This window comes from Macrotis lagotis, chromosome 3, assembly GCF_037893015.1.
Source record: "Macrotis lagotis isolate mMagLag1 chromosome 3, bilby.v1.9.chrom.fasta, whole genome shotgun sequence".
In the NCBI taxonomy this organism is placed as follows: domain Eukaryota; kingdom Metazoa; phylum Chordata; class Mammalia; order Peramelemorphia; family Peramelidae; genus Macrotis; species Macrotis lagotis.
Genome location: NC_133660.1, coordinates 303,795,514 through 303,817,615, shown reverse-complemented (window position 1 = coordinate 303,817,615; position 22,102 = coordinate 303,795,514). Strand labels below are relative to the sequence as shown.

The 22,102-nt window shown below is 32.0% G+C and overlaps 1 protein-coding gene and 1 pseudogene across 1 annotated transcript; one reads left to right on the top strand and one right to left on the bottom strand.

Annotated features, from left to right (window-relative positions):
• Nucleotides 1-3,910: 3,910 nt before the first annotated feature.
• Nucleotides 3,911-4,840, bottom strand: LOC141517080 (olfactory receptor 4C46-like). Its single transcript, XM_074228004.1, has one exon. It carries the CDS (start codon nt 4,838-4,840, stop codon nt 3,911-3,913), a length of 930 nt encoding a protein of 309 aa, XP_074084105.1.
• A 9,064-nt stretch (nt 4,841-13,904) lies between these two features.
• On the top strand, nt 13,905-14,839 carry LOC141517079 (olfactory receptor 4A15-like; annotated as a pseudogene).
• Nucleotides 14,840-22,102: the final 7,263 nt, after the last annotated feature.

The window sequence follows — 22,102 nt, the reverse complement described above, 5'->3', positions numbered from 1 at the left end:
GTAGGAAAGAAAAATCATAAGGACTTAAAATGGTTAAACTGTTTACATTCCTATGCAGGAATAGTTCTTGTAACTTCTTTTTTATTTTAAAATTTATTTGTTTACTTTCATCCATTTGTACATGTATAGTTCCAAAATTACCCTCCACCCTCCCTTCCCACCCCACTCTCCTCAGCAGGGAACAGTCAGGATAGTATTTTACATTCATATATATCATACATACACACAAATATATATAGTTAAGCATATTAATAAATTAGTAATATTTGGTATGAGGAATTAGGATTACAGGAAAGGAATACTTGAAACAATTTTTATAAAGTGTTCATCAGATTCTGAAGGGTTTTTTCCCTGTGTTTTGTTTTGTTTTGTATTTCTTCCTCTGATTGGGGATAATATAGTTGATAATCAGTCAAATACAGTTGTCTTCATTCTCTGGACTGTCAAGGTTTTGCATCTCATAATGCTGATGTGTAAATTGCTCTCGTGGCTCTATTCCCTTCACTCAGCATTAGAACCCATAAGTCATTGCATGCTTCGCTAGAGTCTGAAGAGTTATGGTTTCCTATAGAACAATAATATTCCATGGTATTCATGTACTATAACTTGTTTAGCCATTCCCCAATTGATGGGCATCCCCTCAATTTCAAGTTCCTTGCCACTACCAAAAGAGCTGCTATGAATATTTTAAAACATGTAGGAGTTTTCCCACTTTTTACAATTTCAAAGTGTATGAAAACTTGTATTGCTCTTTGGGCATAGTTCTCTATATTGCTCTCCAGAAAAGTTGGATCTGTTCACAACTCCATCAGCAATGTATCAATGTCCCAATCCTCCCCCAACCTCTCCAACATTGATCATCTTCCCTTTTTTCTCATCTTGGCTAATCTAATAGGTGTGAGATAATACCTCATTGTTGTTTTTGGAACTTCTAATTCTCATTATTAGAGAAATTAAAAGGAATATATATATATATGTAGAAAAAGTTTATAAAGTGAGTAGAATATGAAAGAAATAAGAAATTGTGTAAGGGAGGAATATACTTGGAGAAAGAGAAAGGTGGAGGTGTAATAGAACTTAAAAAAGGCAAAAAAGAATTTTTACAGTGGAGGAGATGAGGTAAGTGATTGTGAATTCTTCAACCCTATTCTCATCAGAATTGATTCAAAAAGGAAATAATATATATACAGTCAACTGAGTCCAGAAATATACCTTTTCCTACAAGAAAGTAGGAGGGGAAGGGAATAAAGGAATGGGAAGTTGCACATAGAATGGAGAGGAGATAGGAGGAGGCAGTACTCAAAAGTAAAATAATTTTGAGGAGCGACAGGGTGAAAGGAAAGAGACAATGGAATAAAAAGAAAGGAAATGGGATGGAGGGAACTACAATTAGCAATGGCAACTGTGAAAAAATATTTAAATCAAGTTTCTGTGTTAAAGATCTCATGTCTCAAATAAGAAACTCTCCTCTCATTTCATATGTTTACTATGCTATCTACAATATACATGGAAACCAGACTTGCTACATTACTTTTCTAATTTTATCATTTTATATTCTGAAAATCTCCTTTCTTCTAATAATGTCTTGGGCTTGCAGGTTTTCCTTTATTAGAATTTGTTAATTGTTTTTGTGTACGTGTGTATGCATACATATGTATGTCTTTGTATGTATTTGATGGTTCACATAGGGTGATCAGTGAATTGTGTGTACTTCCATCCTCAGAATAATTTGTCAAAGGCATAAAATGTTTATTTTATGTCAGATGATTATGGAGACCAATTATATTGAACTTATGTTTTTTATTAAAATACTGAACAATGTCACAGAATTCAAATAAAACATATTATTTTCTAATTTTTAAATAGCCAAATTCTTATAATTCATTAATCACATTCTGGATTTTTTTTTCTTCTGCTTCAGAGTCTTGACTTTGTGTTTAACTATTTCAAGCTTTGAGGAGTAGTAGGAACAACTTAATATCATGGCTCCTTAATATCATGGCTCCCACAAAATAATGCTCACCCTTTCTGGTCATGTTAAATTTATGCCATCCCTATGCCAACACTCCGAGGTCATTAATCTTAAACATATGAGCAATGCTTTTGTTCAGAATCTAATTACATGAATACATAGATGACAAGTCAGACAGATACACTGGAACATTTTAATAGGAAATTGAACTAGCCATTCAAGATGATGCAGTCAAAATAAACAATCAAAACCACAACAATATTTCATAATTCCTTTATAGACTGGTTGATATTGTTCCCTTCATATCTTAATGGAACATGAGAAGTATTATTAAAAAACTCAGTTTCCATATTGTCTCAGTTCCAGAGAGTTAAGAAGTAGAAATGAACTATGGCTAGAAAGGAAGACTGGAACATAAGTGTTGCGTCCTTTAATACATGTTTCTAGTTCCTCTTGATTTTATCCCACTTTTACTAATCACATTAAATTGTTTAACCATATACTTGGGCTTTGAAAGACTGACATAATTTATTCATTTAGGAAGTGGAGTATCAGTAGGAAACACACATTTGCAACTACCTGTTGTCAGATGCTTCTTGAATGAATTAAAACTATTGAAATTTTCTCTTTAAGGAAATAAACATGCCATTACTGTTATGAAATAATTTTGACCTTCAAAATCCTCTGGAAAAGGTCTTTGTCATAATCTCCTGGGATCTGGAGGTCACTTTTTGAAAACTGGTAAATAGATGAACGAGCAGGAAAATATTAGTCACAAACAACCAGTCTTTCTTTACATAAAAAAATCATGCCAAATAAATCTTACTATTATATAAATTATAAAAATAAAATTAACATATAGATTTAGATAGATGTGGATATAGATCTACAATATTACTTGATAGATTAGGATAATGAGTGCATGATTTCACCAGTAAAAAAATCAGTATATCTGACAAACTTAAGTTTTATTACTGTAAAAGATATGCCCAAGATGAACAAATGCATGTTAAATTATAACACAGTTGGATGGATTTGGAACCCAATTGAGCCAGATGCAAAGAATAATCTTTACATTGTGGTAGGAGGGCTTTAAAGATGTGGCTCACAAAAGTTTGTCACCCTTTGATTTTTAATATTGTTGCTTTTCCCATATTCTGCATTCCATAATAAGGCTCCTTGCTAACAAGTGCATCATTGCATCTCGGTGGCAATTCCAGATCTCCTTAGTTGGTAGACCAGTTTTTGGCTTTTTTGTCTACTTAACAGGATTTCTAGCAACCTTTAAGCTTTATATAACCTTACATGAGACACGCCCTAATTTCCTATATTTATGGGAATTTGTAGGGCTTCCTTTCAAATGGTTAATGATTTCCCCCACCCAAATTTAGTGCAAGCTTCACATAGAGATGATTTTATTTTTACCAGTACATTGCCCCATACCAAGCATTTGTCCAGTCAACATGCATTTATTAAGTATTAACTATACTCTAAGCACTGTGTACAATGCCTGATACAGTAGGCACATACAAAATATTTGTGAATTTTAATTAATTTTTAAAATAAAAAATTCTATATTTACATTTCAACTCCCCCCAAAATTTGATGGTTATTTTAAATTGTATAGACAACAGAAATGGTGATTTGTGGTTTTTGGTAGGAGCTATAAGTATTCTCCCCTTGTTATTTATTTATTGTAAAAATGACCTGAAAATAGTAATTAACTACTGTCCCCACAATAAGCAGACAAAAAGGGAAATCAAATAAGAAGAGATCACAATGTATACTCAGTCAGTAATACAGAACATTTACTTTTTAATATTTTCTTGAATTTTCCCTTCGCGGATCAACAGAATCTTTCTTTAGACATTTTCCCTTTCTCCTGCCCACCCCCCACACACACTTGACTTTGAATCTGGTGGTTTAAATAGGTGCCTTTTACTGGCTAATCAAAATCTCCTTCTGGCTGCATAATTTCTTGATGGCATTTTTCATCTGAGCATTTCTCAGTGTGTAGATTAAAGGGTTTAACATGGGGGTAATCATAGTGTAGAAGACTGCAACAGCTTTATCAATGGGAAACATTGTTACAGGCCTCATGTAGATAAATATACATGGAACAAAGAATAAAACAACAACGGTGATGTGGGAAACACAGGTAGAGAGGGCTTTGCGTCTCCCCTCTGCGCTGTGAGTCTTCAGAGAACTCAAAATGACAACATAAGAGATCATTAAGAGCAGAAAGTTTAACAAACAGATGAATCCACTGTTGGCTGCAACAAATAGGCCAAGGATGTGAGTGTCAGTGCAAGCAAGGTTCAATAAAGGGTTTAAGTCACACATAAAGTGATCTATAACATTGGGACCACAAAATGGTAAATTGACTATGAAGAGCATCTGTATTGTTGCATGAAGCAAACCTCCTATCCAGACCACAACCATCAAGATGCCACGCAAACGCCAATTCATGATGGTCATGTAGTGTAGGGGCTTGCAAATTGCCACATAACGGTCATAGGCCATTACTGTGAGCAGGATGACCTCTGCACCTCCAAAGAAGTGTTCAACAAAGATTTGCATCATGCATTCATTAAATAAAATGGTTTTCTTTTCATAGAATGAGTCTATAATGAGTTTTGGTGCATTAACAGAAGAATAGCAGGCATCTATAAAGGAAAGATAGGCAAGAAAAAAGTACATGGGGGAATCCAGGCTGGAGTTGTTGATAATGGTGATGACAATGAGTATGTTACCCACCATTGTTATAGAATACATAAAGAAAAACACAACAAAGATGATTTTCTGCAGCTTTGGATTCTCAGTTAGTCCCAATAGGATAAATTCAGTCACATTATTTCCGTTATCCATTTTTATATTGAATTCCGGAAACGGAAACAGAATAGTTCTGTAAAGAAAGTGAATCCATTTATTATGTTTAATTCAGGAAAGAGTCTGCTTATCTGTAATGAAAGTAAATGCTTTCATTAAAGGGGACTTGTTATCTATTGGACTCTGCTCTAGAAAGATCTTGTGGAAAGTAACTGGTCTTAAGACTCTATTTATATTCCATACACCCCTGTTCCTGAATGAATTTGAAGTAATTAGTTAATACACTCTGAATGTCTATGGTAATATCTATAAAGTGGGTTAGGTAGAGAGACATGGTGTGGTTCATGGGCACAGGTTCTAATGTCAAAAAGAATCGTGAAGGTTTAAAAAAAAGACAATTGATAAGAAATTATTTCATTGATATGTAGGATGTAGGAGAGTTCAGACATCTTTTTAGAAAGTGAAAAGACCTGTTTGACTGAAGTAGCTTGCCCATATAGTAAAAATTTTAGAGATAATCATCTAATGGCAAGTTGTTAACATGTTTGCCACAAATGAAGAATTCAGGATCCCATCCTTAAAACAATAAGAAATCAATCTTAAACATGTTCGTAACAAATAGGAAAGATGACAGTCTAGAGTGGGAGATAATAACCTGATGTCCATAAAATATGATAACTCTTTTACTTGGATTAGATTTCTTTGTAGTCTTGTGCATTTTATTTTAGATAAATTTAAAACTTTTACTTTCATAATATGGTGCCCCGTTTACTTTCCAAATTGCCATAGTAGTAAGGATGAAGTCAATGGATGAAAGAAGGGAAAACTGTGTTTTTATAGCAACATTCTTGCCTTTAATGAATGAAAAACCTGAATTTTATTCATACCTTTCATACCTTTATTCATACCTTCCAGCAGCTCAGAAGTGTTTTTCTTCTCTAGAAATTTCTCTTTTACTATATTCCATTTTTTTAACAGTTTGATCTTTGGCAAATGTACTTTCTTTCTCATTCTCTTCTTCCATACTCTGTCTTTCACTCACAGAACAATTCTCTTGTGAGAAGAAATTTCATTAATGATCTCAACCATTTCTCAGCCATTTACAGTACTAGTTAACACTTTCTCGTGTGTTTTTTTCTAACACAATAGATCAGTAAAGGGAGTTGACATATTTTCTATACTAGCACACCCTCATTCCCTTCTTCTACTGCAAACTGCTACTCTCTCTCTCTCTCTCTCTCTCTCTCTCGCTCTTGCTCTCGCTCTCTCTCTCTTTCTCCCTGTATAATCTATATCTAATACACACACACACACACACACACACACACACACACACACACACACACAGACACATCCATATTTGTATCTCCACTAAGTCCTTTATTTCTGATGGAGTCCAGTTTTTCTTTCATAGCATTTTGCTCCAACCCAAAGCTACACTTTATAGCTGGGGGCCTCTATATGTTTGTATTCTTTTTATTTTGCAAGGCAATGGGATTACGTGACTTGCCCACGGTCACACAACTAGGTAATTATTAAGTATCTGAGGGCAGATTTGAACTCAGGTCCTCCTGATTCCATAGCCATTGCTCTATCCACTATGCAATCTAGCCACCCCATATTTATATTCTTTTGAATTCCCTTGTCTATCAACACACTCAAAAAGAATTTATTAATCACTTGCTGTGTGCAATAAACTGTCCAATGTGCTCAAGAACTTCTATAATCTATAAGATTGTTCCTCTTCTAAAACCTAAAAGATAGTCTTCGTTTAAATTTCACCATCACCAGTCTAGGACACCTCAGTGTTACTGGAATTTACATTTCCTCTCTCCTCTTATTAGAAGTCATTCAAACTCTTTCAGCCTCCCTAATTCTATTCTTAGAACATGATGATTTTAAAATTGATTTAAAAATGATGATTTTAAAATATGCGGCAGAGAGAAAGGGCAGGATAAATGCATATTTAAATAAATTTATTTAAATATATGGTTTTTGTATACCTTCATATATAGAAAATTTTCTCTGTCCTTCCAGTCCATCATATCTGTTCTGCTCACAATTTCCCATGCAATAAAGCCTTGATCTTTTTTGTTAACCAATTAGCCTCTGCTATATTTTATCTTTGAATCACTTTTACCATTATCATCCACATACAGATAATGTTTACTTTTTAAAATCTGTCTTCATCACTAAAAATTTCCAGGATTACTAGATTTTGCTGGATATAACATCACTGTGATAAATGAATCTACTACAATTTCATGTCATTTATTCTCAAAGAACCCTTAATTTTGCTTCATAATCTTTTTACTTTTCAATGACTATTTCATTCATCATTCACAAAACTAGTTTTCAAAATCTATTTTTCTTTTCCTAAGAATCTTACACTCACTTTTCCAATTGTACCTCAAGGAGATTTACTACTTTTGAAAATTACTGGGAAAATAAATTAGCCATCCTGGATTATATCATTATGTCTCTGATTGCAAAATTCAAATTTTCCCACTATCTTCTCTCATCCTTTCATTCTTTTAATCTAGGGTTTAATGAAGAAGTCGTCCTTCTTGCAACCCTCAAAAACATTCCAGAGCTTTCTAACACTTTAAATTATTATTTCAAAAATACCTATCACAATTCCTGATACAGAATCAATACTGATTTCCCTCCCTTCATTTTTCCTGACCTCTCTCCTCCAAGACCTCTTTCTATCTCTGTTTCTCTTTTTCTTGGTGACTGTCTCTATCTCTATTGGTCTCTCTCCAATGTGTCCCCTTATATTTTTTTTATCTAAAATATAATTCAGGCCAATTCATATAATAAAAATCAAAAGAAATCCTTCACTTTTGGAATTCTTTGACATTTTAGCAAAAACATCAGATAGAAAATTGTTGCCACCACACTTTTTTTAAACATATCAACAGATATATAAGATATCTGACTCGACCATTTGACTAAAATCAATCAATAAGGATGGATCAATAAATTATCAAAGTAAATGGTTCACTTTTGCACCAGTGAGCCACTTCTCAACCCATCTTCACCTTCCTTCATTTCTCTGGACTTTTTAAAATCATGTAACTTTTATTGATTTGAATCTTTCTGACTCTTCCTTCTTTCTAAATATTCTTTCTCCATTTTGCTTTGCAGGGTACAATTTCCTGTTCCTCATCTGATCTCTCTAATTGCTTTTTCTTTGGCACTTTTACTGAACCATCAATCTCATCCTTCTTGTTTAATAGCTGCAAGTATGATGTCTACACAGAAACTTCTAAAATAGATGCTCAAACTAATTATTACTTTGCCACTACTACACTTCAATTGTCTGCTTGGCACATCATCTTCTATATATGAAGGTATACAAAATATCATATATATTAAAATAAAATTATTTCAATATGCATTTATCCTGCCCTTTCTCTCCAACACATACTTTAAAATCATCATTCTGTTTGTAGTCACTGCTTCGTGATCTTAGAAATGCGTTTGAATCTTCCCTGTTTGACACCCCTTACATCTTGTCATTTGGCAGGTTATATCAATTCTGTCTACAAATTAACTCTAAACTTTTTCCTCTTCTCTCCACTAAGATTCTCACTGCTTATTAATATATTTCATTTGGATGATTACAATAGTTCCTAACCATTACCCAAACTACTAATAATACAAACAGTTGCTAGGGGATCATATCCATTATGATAATTCACACCTTCTCATTGTTCTTATTCCCAAACCCACAAGGATTATGGACTATCCATGAAAAATCAATAGAGGATTGGGTTTTTTTTTTTTGCTTTTGCTATCTTCCTTCTGAATTCATCTAAATCAGATATATGAAATTGAAAGAAAATTTGAAATAATAATATTTAAATGAGAATACTTGAATTTTACCCACCTGATATGATTTTTAATCCTTGTGCCACTAACCTTTCTGATTCCAAATTCTTCATTTGTTTTTCTGAGAAATTAATTTATGTATTTATTGTATCTGTGCTCATTTTCAAAGGAAATCATGAGTTATGACCCTAATAGTATATTCTATGGCTGCAGAAAGACATTCATAATGGAGGTACATGAAAGGCAGTAACTGAGAGATTATATTGAAAATTATTCCTGAAGAATCCCCTGTAGCTTTTAAGAGAGGGAAGATGTAGAAGTCATTAATGTCATAACATAATTCTCCACTGTTGAACGGTTTGTAGTTTTTTAATGATATTTCTCATATACATATACATATATATATATATGTATATGTATATGAAATATGTTTCAGGAGTATAAAATTTTGGATTACTCCAATTTTAAAATTGCTTAAAGGTAGGGAGGTCTAACATAAGTATCTCTACATTTGTGTCAGTTACCTTCAGTTATTGTGTATGCTAAATGTAAATAAACTATATTTATATGAAAGTTTATATTTCACCAAGATCTTTCTTTCCACCTAACTCCAGATATTAGCCATTGCAAATGAAATTATTTTCATTTTATAGAGGAGGAAACTGAGGTTTAGAAAGATGAAGGGCAAGAAACAGGATAAAAATTGAATTGTCTGACAGCAATTCAAACAATTAAAAATACATATTCTCAGTTGATTTCCAAGTTCTTTTTAAAAATCAGATCTTTGGGGTGGCTAGGTGGTACAGTGGATAGAGCACCAGCCCTGGAGTCAGGAGTACCTGAGTTCAAATGCATCCTCAGACATTTAATAATTACCTAGCTGTGTGGCCTTGGGCAAGCCACTTAACCCCATTTGCCTTGCAAAATCCTTTTTAAAAAAAGAATCAGATCTTTTACCACAGATGAAATCAATTTAAAAATCATAAAATAAATCATTGTAAGGGATCAGTATGAAATACATTCATCAGAGTATCAACTCTACTAGAATTTTAGGGGATGAGTCATCAAACTTACCTTAGTCTGATGTATGGATAGGGATAGTTTCTCATATATTTAAGAGAATTCTTACTTCCATGATGATATTTTTATTGGATAGGAAGATGATGGTAATGACTAAACCATAGAGTCAGTTAGTTTTTGTTATTGATATTGATATGAGATGCATCTTGAATCTCCCTCAACTTGCACCTAGGAAAATTCAAACTTATTCAGTACTATGTTCTCTAAAAATAAAAAAGCACCCCAAACATTGAGATATTAAGGTAGTCTCATTGATTCTATAAACGTCTTCATGACAATAGGCAGAAATGACTTTAAATGACCATCTATGTTTATACTTCTCCTTATATCTTGTCATGATAAATGGAACTAAATTTCACATTACAGGGTTAGGGAACCTAGTTTCATGCCCAGAACTGAGTTCTCAGAGGAATTAATTATAAGAAGGTCCATAAATTATTTGTCCTGAAAGATATATTATCTTGTGAATTTGTTTGTGAAAAATGGAGATATGTCCTCAACATTCTTCTCCAAATGCGGAAACATCAATCATTGCCCTAGAAGAAGAATATTGAAATTTTTCCCATTAGAATCTTAGGACCTGGTTCACCAGGAATGTAGTGTCCAGTGGAAAGAGAAGAATCAGAGAATGTCATGTGAATGACTTTCAAGGAAAGTCACATGAACTTAAGGATAAATAGATTACTGTGGATCCTCAGATGACACACCACTTGCTTTATTAAATTATCTGTCATTTGCCATCTTGTATTAAAATACAATACACGTGAAAGAAGATAAGGATTAGAAATCCATTAAGTAAGAATGCTTTTCAACAGGTCTCTGGAAGGCATAGAATGGTGGATTGTGCAGAGGATAGAATGGTTTCAAGGCATGGTTTCAAGAAGACTCATCTTCTTAAGTTCAAATCCAACTTCAGACACTTAAAACTTGTATGATGCTGCATATGTCACTAAATGTTGTTTGACTTAGTTTACCATCTTTTAAAAAAAGGTTGGAGAAGCAAAGGACAAACACTTCTAGTGTCTTTACAGAGAAAATCCCATATGGTATCAGAAAGTCAAACTTTACTAAAATAAAGCTAAACAATAAACACAAACTTGGATAAAAAAGAGTGAGCAGCTAGGCTCATTATTTGGTTCTCGCTATTGTGTTTGGTTTTCCTGGGTTTTAATCTTTAGTTAATACTTATTGTAACTACTGCAATGATATGGATCTTCCAATTTCACTCACTCAACATGAACATCCCCAAATCAGAAACACAGGTTACTTCTGGTAAAATTTTCACCATTAATTTTAACAAAATCATTTACATTAAGAGGCAAATCATAATCAAAATATGAATTCCCGAAAGTTAAGTGTTCAAAGAATATAAACAGGTATTTTAAAAAATAAGAAGTCTCAAAAATTTATTATTAGCTATAGAAAATCATTGAAATCACTAATAATAATAGAAATTCATATTAAAATAACTTGTAAGTTCCAACTAATATTCATCATACTAAAGGTTAACAAAAGTGAAAAATGGGCTGTATTTTGGGCTGTTGGGCTGTAAAAATGGGCTGTAAGTATTTTAATATTGTTGTCGAAACTGTCTGCTGGTCAAGTAATTCAGGTAAGTAATTTGAAATTATGACACAAAAATTGTTAAATGTGTACACACTTTAACCCAACCATTCTAATATTAGGTTTAACTCAGCTGCTTTCCTAGTTCTTCCATGACCAAAAGCAAAGTTCTCTATTTGATATTTAAAGCTATTTGTAGCTTAGACATCAATGTTTCAAGTCTTTTACCACTCCCTAAGATGGACTCTTTAAGCCAGTGACACTGGATATTTGACTGTTCCTAAACTTAGACACTCATATTTTAGATTCAGGCATTTGTTCTGACTGTTCCCTTCCCTTTCTTTGCTTCGACCACTGACCTTTCTGACTTCCTTTAAATAGAATATGAAATATCGCATTCACTGGAAGCATTTCCTAATGTCTCTTCATTTCAGAGTATCAGGATTCATCAACTGCTACATTACCATACATAAAATTTAATTTTAATTAAATCCTATTCATCCTGTAACATAGCTTGTTTTGTCCATATTTGTTTGCATGCTGTCTCTTCCATTAGACTAAACTCAATCGCTTGTCTCTTTTTTGCAACACAATGACAATCGCAAAGGAAATACTTTAAAATTTTTATTGAATAAATGAACAACAGTTTCAGAGTACCTGGGGAGATTAATATGGTAAAGAGTAAAGGAAGCAGAACCAGGAGAATGATTTATACAATAAGAACAATATTATAAAGAAAAACAATTTAAAAATACTTGAAAAAAACCTGAAATGGATTAACATGAACTTTCCCGTCTCTGATCCTGACAATATGAAGAACACTAAATAGTATTTCATTACTTTAAGCATCTATCTTTCTTCAGCAAGGAAAGTGTTTCAAAACCCAGAACCTGGAATAATTGAGTCCTCAGAAAGGTAATATTTATTTTTAAAAAGTTATTCATATTTCTTATTCAACTATGTTTTGTCTTAAGTTTATAAAGTAAATGCTAACAAGAATGAATGTTTATTATTTTATTAAATGAGAAATAGGAAAAATTCATGTCATAAAAATGAAAAATATCCCACCAACAAAAAGTCTTGGTGGCCAACTTCTCATATGACCATTTTAAAAAATTGAAATAGTTGAGGACAAAGAACATTTTGTGATTCAGTTCATTATTTTAAGATGCTTTTTATTTGTTTTACTATTATTTTTTGTTTTTATGATTATTTTATTTTATTTTAAGTACTTTACAAAATGATGCATTGTGAAATAACATCTTTGCAAAGAGAAAAGAAAAGTATAAAGTTTAACAAAATACTCAGGAAAGGCATTTACTATTGACTCAGAATATTTCTTTGCTCAGGTTGTTTTGGCTATTAATAAAATAGAATAGGCTTCCACAAAGAATACATCAAAAAACTGCATGATTGCTTAACTTCTTCCCTTTACAATAAAATGTATGTTTGGAATTGGCAGATGGTTGTATGATGATGAGGAAGATGATTACAGCAATATTTTATGCCATGTAAAACATGCTTACTATATACTAATTAAAATGTACTTATTTATCACACTTTAAAAATTAGAATTAAATAAGTTTACCTTTGGAAATAATTTTAAATGATTTAATAGTAATAATAATTTAAAAATGATAATTTAAAATTATATCTTTCAATGGATGAATTTCATTTTAGCAAGAGCATTAAAATGCTCATTGTTTCAATGGAACAAATTTTTATTGATTGAATGAAAAAGATATTAGCAGTATTTGATACTTTATTGATCATGCAAATTATATTCAGTTTTTAAGAAAGTTATTAATTTTTTTAAAGTCTTACATTTCTGTGTGTTAGCCTCACTTCCACTGGAAGCAGAAATAATTATGTTCTTTTTTGTGAGATAAACTAATTCTTGAATAGGATGTACCTCAAAAACTTTGGAAGAGCACCCAAAGGTCAGTTTAAAAGGATATGTTTCCAAAAAAGAAAATAAAGTGCTCATGATATTGGAAATGGGAAAAGCTAATTCAAGTCATATAGAGGACTCCATTAAAAAAATACCAATTATTTATAAACCTCTATATTCAACAAAACATAATTTGGGGCCTTCTTCCCTATAGTACCAAGAAATGAAAGTATGAGTAAGGCATATTCCATGTCCTGGCAGATGTAGTGTGAGATGTACTGAGAAGGAAAGTGACATGAAAAGGGGATCAATAATATGTTGCTCCATAATTATTTTAATAGACAAAATTCTGACAGCTGCATCACTAGAAGAATTACAAGCTTTCATATGAGAAACTGAAATTTGAAATCAGACCAGTCATCTGTTCATCTCCACAAAAGTCTGTGAAGCAAAAAAGGATTCATTATTATGACCAATATTCTGGTGAAGCAATTGATGCCTATAAAAGTAAAGCAGTATCTCCATCTAAACTGCCAGAAGTCAAGGTTCTCACAAGTGTAATTTGGTCTGCCTTCCATTCTCTCTCTCTCTCTCTCTCTCTCTCTCTCTCTCTCTCTCTCTCTCACCCCAATATAAACACACACACACACACACACACACACACAAACACACACACACACACACACACACACACACACACACACACAAACAAACAGAAAAAAAGAAACACTGATGGAAAATGGATATGTCACTGAGTTTATCCTCCTGGGTCTTACTCAGAACCCTGAGGTACAAAAAATACTATTTGCCATATTCTCAATTATCTACAATGTAAAAATGGTGGGTAATATTCTGATTACCATAACCATCATCAGAAATAAGTGTTTGAATTCTCCTATGCATTTCTTTCTGGCTTACTTGTCTTTAATAGATGCTCTCTATTCCAGTGTTATTGTCCCTAAAATGATTTTAGATTTGCTCAGTCTAAAGGTGACCATTTCTTTCCAAGGTTGCATGGTCCAGCTCTTTTTAGAACACCTAGTTGGTGGGGCAGAAATTTTCCTCCTCGTTTTTATGGCCTATGATCGCTATGTAGCCATCTGTAAGCCCTTGTACTATGTGGTCATTATGAGATGGCGGGTATGTGTCCTATTCCTGGTGGTGTCCTGGATTGGAGGTTTTATGCATTCAGTAGTTCACCTCTTTTTTTATTGTAAAGATCACATTTTGTGGACCCAACATAATTGATCACTTCATTTGTGACATGTTCCCTCTGTTGAAACTTTCCTGTACATATAGTTACATAATTGATATTATAGTGGTTGCCAATGGGAGGCGGGGCAATACGTACAACTGTCTTTACATTATTGCTTGTGTCCTATGGGGTCATTTTATACTCATTGAAGACCCAAAGTCTGGAAGGCCGACAAAAAGCCCTTTCTACTTGCGTCTCCCACATCATAGTTGTTGTCTTCTTCTTTGTCCCTTGTATTTTCATGTATGTTAGACCTGTCTGTACCTTCCCCATTGATAAATCTCTAGAAGTGTTTTATACTGTCATCACTCCTATGTTGAACCCTTTGATCTACACCCTAAGAAACAAAGAGATGAAAAATGCCATGAGGAAGCTTTGGAATAGAAAAGTAATTTCCAGGCTTAGGTATTGAATGCAATGATGTGACTAAGCCATCATGTTTCACAAAAGAAATAACAGACTGTAAAATTCCTAAAACTTTGTTCTTTGAGGCTTTGTTCGTGGATCCTCAGAAATGCAGAATTAAGTACCATTCTGTCAATAGCATAAGAAGCCGCAATTTTGGTGCTGTTGGAAGTATTTTTTTTAAAGAGCATCACGATTTGATGAAAAATTCTATCCACAGCCAGATGGACAAATAATAATGTTGATGAAAGATTGAAGCATAGTTTTCTCATAATTTTCTTTGCTTCTTTTTTCTGCAACCTGTCTAATGCAGAAAAATATGTTTAGCCTGATTTCCATAATGTACTGAGTACTAAATTTCTTAAATTTTATTGGTATCTAAAATTAATTTTTAAAAATAGTATCAGCATTTATCAATTCATTTAAAATGATACTTCTAAGAACAATTTTCTAACAAGGATACAAGGATATTTTGAAGAATAGTGGTCCGCTATATTTAGTAGTGTAAATACATACTTAATTGTTGCTTTTCTGGTGTGAAAAAGGTTATTTTAGAGAATAGGAAAAAACTATTCCATTTCTGTATTACCTTGAAGTTATTACTTCTGTAAGTCTTAAGATAAATAACCAGTCTCCCATATAATATTTATATTTATTACCCTCAAATGGCATCACAGGACTAATTATGTGATATAAAATGAAGTCATATAGGGATAGTTTTTCTTTTGTAGCAAAAATTATCTCTATTTATCAAGGTACATGTGTGTATATATGTATATGAATATATATGTGAATATATTTACACATCATATATCCATTAAACATCTAAAAAAATTACCTAATCTTATAAAATCAACTAGCATATTCAAATTGTTGTAAATATAAATATTAAACATAATTTCAAAATTGAAATTCCATATTGTTATTTTTTAATTTTATTTTTCAAAAGACATGTAGCCTGGCATAGGAGATAGAGTTTTGGAGCTATAGAATCAAAGCGTTAGAGAAAAATCCCTTCTGTGGTATTATAAATCATTTAACCTATCTCAAACTTTATGATTTTTGTTATTATCATCAATTGTCAAAATAACCAAAGTCCACTTTTTTTTCCTTTGAGCTGATAGCTCTAATTTTAAATAACATGTAATTTGGAATTATATAGAAATATTTGTAAATATAAATCTATCCTAATACTGATCTCAATGAAATAATCTTCATCACAATTTAAAAAAATGTAAAGACAACAAGAAAATTGACATATATTATCCTATTTCCCCAAAATTTGATTCTGTTGTCTTACATTTTATACTGTTATTCATTTGCTCAAATGCTATGAATTTTTGATGTGTAAATATTTAATAAAAGATAGATTCCAACCATTTTGTCTATCAAAATTATACTGGAGAGAGTTCATGAGTGGATAAATATAGAAAAATTATTCCCATAAAGGTGATGATTTGATCCACTGGAACTGATGTGATGACTAAGCAAAATAATATGGAAGGAGAAAAGCACAATTACCAAGCATCATGCGGCATCCATTTTTACCAGATGTAATCTGAATGAAGATTCAGTAAAGGAGACTGAGAATGGATGGCATGAAGAAAAGAGAGAAGAAATTCTCAATAAGCAGAGAATTATTAAGAACGTTAAGTGCTATAGCAAAATTATGTTAAGATGTATTATGACTGAGTGAGCTTTTGAACAAGTGGTCCCATAGCTTATATGTTAGGACAGTTATATTTAAAATGTATTCAAGAACCATTGTCTGAGGAATTATGATAAAATGCTAAATGCTCCTAGAATGATCAAAGAAATAAAATGCAAAAGTACTACTAGGGGGAAAAGTCAAGTATTTTACTGTTAACCTGGTTTATTAGACCAGGAAAAATGACTGTGCCTTGTGATGCTTACAAGTGACTAAATAACTTCAAAAGTTGAAATGGTTCTCCTAGCATTTTAAAATTCCAAAATGGAGCATGAACATTTAAACATGGAGAATGAATCTCCTAAATCACTTCAAGTTTTATATTCTATCCCTAATTGATGACTGATATGCTGATTTTTAGGTGCGTTAGATTTTTGGTGACTTTCATTTGAAGTTTACTGGGTAAAGATACTGAACTAGTTTGTCATTTCTTTACCCTGTACATTTTACAGAAGAGGCAACTGAGGCAAACAGTACAAAGTGATTTGCCTAGATGACACAGCTAGTGTGTTTCAGAAACCATATCTGAATTCCTCCTAATTCCAGGCAATGAACTCTCTCTACAGCACAACCTGGCTGCTCCCCCCTTTCATATGGCTACTCCATCCATGACTCCAGCTTTAAGGAATGACTGTGACAGCACCTAGGTATTCATTTCTCAAGTCTAGTCCCAGCTAAACCTAAACAGAAACTTCTTCATAGACAAAACCACAATTTCAATGCTATGAATTGATGAAACGCTAATGGCAGACACAACCTTAGCCTTAGTTCTGCATCTCCATTTCCCACATTATACATTAATCCTGAAATCCATGTATATTGAAATTAAACTTTTAGTCATCTCTAATTTACAAGGCATTTGATCAATAAGCCAGGCCTGCCTAGTCCTTCGTTTCAGGTAAACCATTTCCAAAAAACTTAAATGAATTGTTTTAATTTATCAATATATTTCAGTCCAGTGCATGTCAATTCAGCTGAATTCAATCAGCATTTATCATATTCAATAGAAATTATTTATTTCAGATTTTAAAAATACAGAAACAATACAAATAATTGAAATATTTCTAGATTGTTTTTTGAAAACTTTAAAGGTTTATTTAACAAATAGCTATTGATAAAGAGGATAATGATGATTTTCACAAGTAGAGCAACTAACCCAAATTTTTAGAAACTGGAACTGAGTCTCTTCAAAAGTCAATTTAATAGCACAGAACTGATTTGACCATATATCTGCCTTCTCACTTCCTGATATGAAATGAATAAAACTATATCAGTTCCAGGAGCAATTAATTTCAGTAAAATATTTTGGAACCAATTAACTCTCTGAGTTATTTTGACATTAAATTGCTGTTTCAAGGAATGTTCCATATTCTGCCCTTCCCACAACAACATCAAGTTATACATGGATTTCACATATATTAAAAAAATTCTTCTTTGAAAGTCTTGTCAGCTGCATTCCCTAGGTATGTGTCTTTGCAAATCTCCTTATACTGTTTATATGAAAAAATCTATATTCACAGCTTCCTGACAACAACCTTCCTATATTTCCTGAATGATGACATTGGTGAAAATAAGTTTTCCAGATGTTTTGCCAAGGAAATGAGAGGTCTGCCATGTATTGTCCTATACAGACTTGAAATATTTGGCAAAGCACCAGAGTACCTACATTTTCTTTTCCAAACATCCATGAGCAAAGCATCACTGACATCATCATTTTAATCTTACAAATTAAGAAACATATATACTGAGAGATTAAGGATCTTTAATCGCATAGTAACATAGATTTCTTGATCCAAGTTCAGCAATCTTCCAGTATTAGGATAATTGATCCCAATGATTTTGCTGCTGATAAATATCACTCTTCAAGGATATATGTTGAGTAGATAGAAAAAAAGCATATTATTTCAGTCTTCAGCTTCCCTTTTCTCCTTCTTTATAATGTTAAACATTATAAATATATATATAAACAGATATACATATATACACAACACAATATAAATGTGAGATACTTATGTATGTGTATGTGTATAATCATAATCAGCAAAACAAAATGAAATATCACATTCTTTTAGTTAATTGTTGAACTTGAAAATATTTGCTAAACTAATCCTTGTGAGTAATTCAAAATCATTTGACACAGTATCTCTTGGAAGAGTCTTCATATCTTAATGACAACTGAAATTATGAAGGGACACAAGAATGAATTTGCTATTTCCAGTTCTTTGTCACCACAGAGAGTTTCTACAAACATTTAGAATTGTTTCCTTTTTCTCAAATCATCCTTGGCAGTAGATCAAACAGTGATACTGCTGAGGCAAAAAGGTATAAGTGATTGAATATCTCTTTGAACACGTTATAAATTCTATATATCATCTCAACTTGCTAGAGAAAAACCTGCTGGCCATTATTATTCTGTTCTGATATTTTGCACCCAAAAATGCTCTTTCACCTGGACCCTCTTCAGAAAGAAACAAGGGACAGATCCCCCTACTTTACTACTTATCCTTCCTAAGATACCAGAAAAAAAAAAGATTGACAAAACTACATTAAATATTTTCCCATCATTTCAAATCATGCTTCCTCCCTTCTTCTCTCCCCCCACCATGTGAAGACATACAAAATATGTTTCCATTTACCCTTGCGGTAAAATTAAAACAACAAAAGGAAATATGCCTCTACTCAAAGGATTCTCACTTTTCTCTCTCTGTAGGCAAACAGCACTTTCATATGTTCTTTTTAACTGCCTTGACATGACCAGAGTAGCTAAGTCTTCCACAGTTAATTATCCTTACAATATAGCTCTTTCTCTTTTTTTTGTCTTGTTAGCCTATCTGAACAGCATAAGTCAGTACCTCAGAGTAGTGTTATTATGAATATTTCTAATCAATAGTGATGTCTACCTTTTTGTTCATGCTCCTATTGATATTTGTGAGTCCTTTTTTTGAAAATGAACTTTCACATGTGAGGTATGAAAATTTATATACTTTTATGTACTTTTGATCACTTGAGTTTTTAAATAAATTTTGCCAAATTCCCTGAATCCTTACTTAATGATGTCACAGAAAATTTTTCTCTCTTTTTGAAATTTTTCTGTTTTTCTTCTGACTATATTAGTCTTGTTTGTACAATTTTTCTGATTTCACATACACAAATTTATTCATTTAACCTTATGCCATGCAAAAAGTTTTCTTCATTGATTATAAACCTTGCCCTTAACAACAGATCTGACAGGTACATTGCTACAGGAATTGTTATGATATAATTCTTTATATCTAAATTATTTAACCATTTTGAACTTATTTTTTATAAATAGTGTAAGATTAATCTATTCTTAGTTTCTTTCCAATTGTTTTGTAATTTGTTTAATTTTTCCATATAGTGAGTACTTAATCCAAAATTTGGATGTTTGTGTTTATAAAAATTAGATTCCTATATATTTATCTGATCTACTATTTTCTTTTGGGGCAAATATCAGATTGATTTCATGATTACCATTTAGTAATAAAGTTTGCAATCTAGTATAGCTAGACAATGTTTCATCTCTTTTTTCTATCAATTCCATTGATTTTCTTTTCTTTATGTTATTCCTGTGGAATTTTGCTCTTCTTTTTAACTGTATAAAATGATTCCTTACTACTCAATTGACATGTCATTGAATATGTAAGTTAAGTTAAATAACATGGTAATTTTTATTATTTTTTTACTCACTCTACCTATAACCTATTGATATTTCTCTAGTTCTTTGTCATTTCTTTAGAAAAATTTTGTAATTGTAATCAAATTCTGTTTGGGTTTATTTTGGTAGATAGATATCAATATGTAGTGTTGTCCATAGTTGTTTGAAATAGAATTTTTCTTTTGATCTCTTCCTGCTTGGTTGTGATAACAATATAAAGAATGACTGATGATTTGCGTGGGTTTGGTTTATATTTTTCATCCTCACAAAAGTTGATTTTTCTATATTATTTTCTAGGATGTTCTTAGCATACTATCATATAATTTTCAAAAGTTATAGTTTTGTTTCTTTATTGCCTATTTTAATTTCTTGAATTACTTTTTATTGTCTTATTGGAATTCACTTATCTGGTGCAATGGTGACTTATACTGGTGATATCAGACATCCTTCCTCCACCTCTGAACTTACTGGGAAGGTGTCTGTTTTATGTCTTTTAAAAGATAGTTTTTTCTCTTGCGTTTAAGTTGATGCCACTTAACTCTTTGTGAATGACTACAATGAATCCTATGCACTTTAGTGTTTTTAATACAAATGAATATTGTACTTTGCCAAAAGTTTCCTTCTGCATATTTTAAAATAAGTATATTATATTTTAATGTTTGCTATTGATAGGATAAATAATGCTAATAGTTTTTTTTTTTTTTGGTTTTTGCAAGGCAAACGGGGTTAAGTGGCTTGGACAAGGCCACACAGCTAGGTAATTATTAAGTGTCTGAGACCGGATTTGAACCCAGATACTCCTGACTCCAGGGCCGGTGCTTTATCCACTACGCCACCTAGCCACCCCAATAGTTTTTTTTTTTAATTGTTAGCCAGCTCTTTATATTTGTATAAAATCTGCCTGGTCAATGTATCATCTTTGAAAAAGATTGCAGTAATATTTTTGCATTGAAACTCACAAACACACAGACATTAAGTTAAGTCCATAATTGCCCCCCCAATCAGAATTCAAACCAACTTTCCTTACTTTTATGTTTCACCAGCATATTTTTCATAAAAAGTAATTTGATAAGACTCTACCCATTTTTTCAAAGATTATATGTATTAGGATTAATTTTTCTTAAATATTTTTCAGACTTTTCCCTAGGAAGACTACTGAATTTTGTTATTTTATTATTTCTTTTTCTATTAATCTGGAAATCATTTTTATTTTTTAAATTTTCATAAATTTCCATTAGAGTCCATGTTTTGAGGATATATATAAAAGGGTAAAAAATTTTCTAATATTTCCTTGAATCTCAGCTTAATTAGTGGAACATAACATCCATCTTTTTATTTCTGCATCAGACAGGTTTTAATATCATCTACAGTCTTTCTTTGTTTTTCTTTATTTTTGTTTCTTGCAAGGCAATGGGGTTAAGTGACATCCTCAAGTTCACACAGCTAGGGAATTATTAAGTATCTGAGGTCATATTTGAACTCAAGTTCTCCTGACTCCAGGACTGGTACTGTATCCACTGTGCCACTGAATGACCCCTGATGTTCCATATTGCTAATTGTTTGCAGATTCTATTCAGAGCTGAAAAAAAAAGGTAGATTTCTTACTCTCCCCATTAAATTTTCTGCAAGGAGTGTTTCAAAGGTGATTCTGGTAAGTTTACATTCATCTCATTAAAATTATTTGTCATTTATTTTTATGTAACTCTGAGACAAAAGTTGAGATGCTTTACCACCAAAATTCTTTTAACTTTAATTTCAAAATTGTGAGTTATAAGATATAATTTATATATATATATATATACATATATATATATATATATATATATATAATATCTACTATTGATACAACTTCATTGTTTATTTTGTACCTTAGGAAGATGCAGATC

Excerpts from the sequence above, each read along its gene's own strand:
- LOC141517080 (XM_074228004.1), bottom strand. The coding sequence starts at position 4,840 with ATGGATAACGGAAATAATGTGACTGAATTTATCCTATTGGGACTAACT.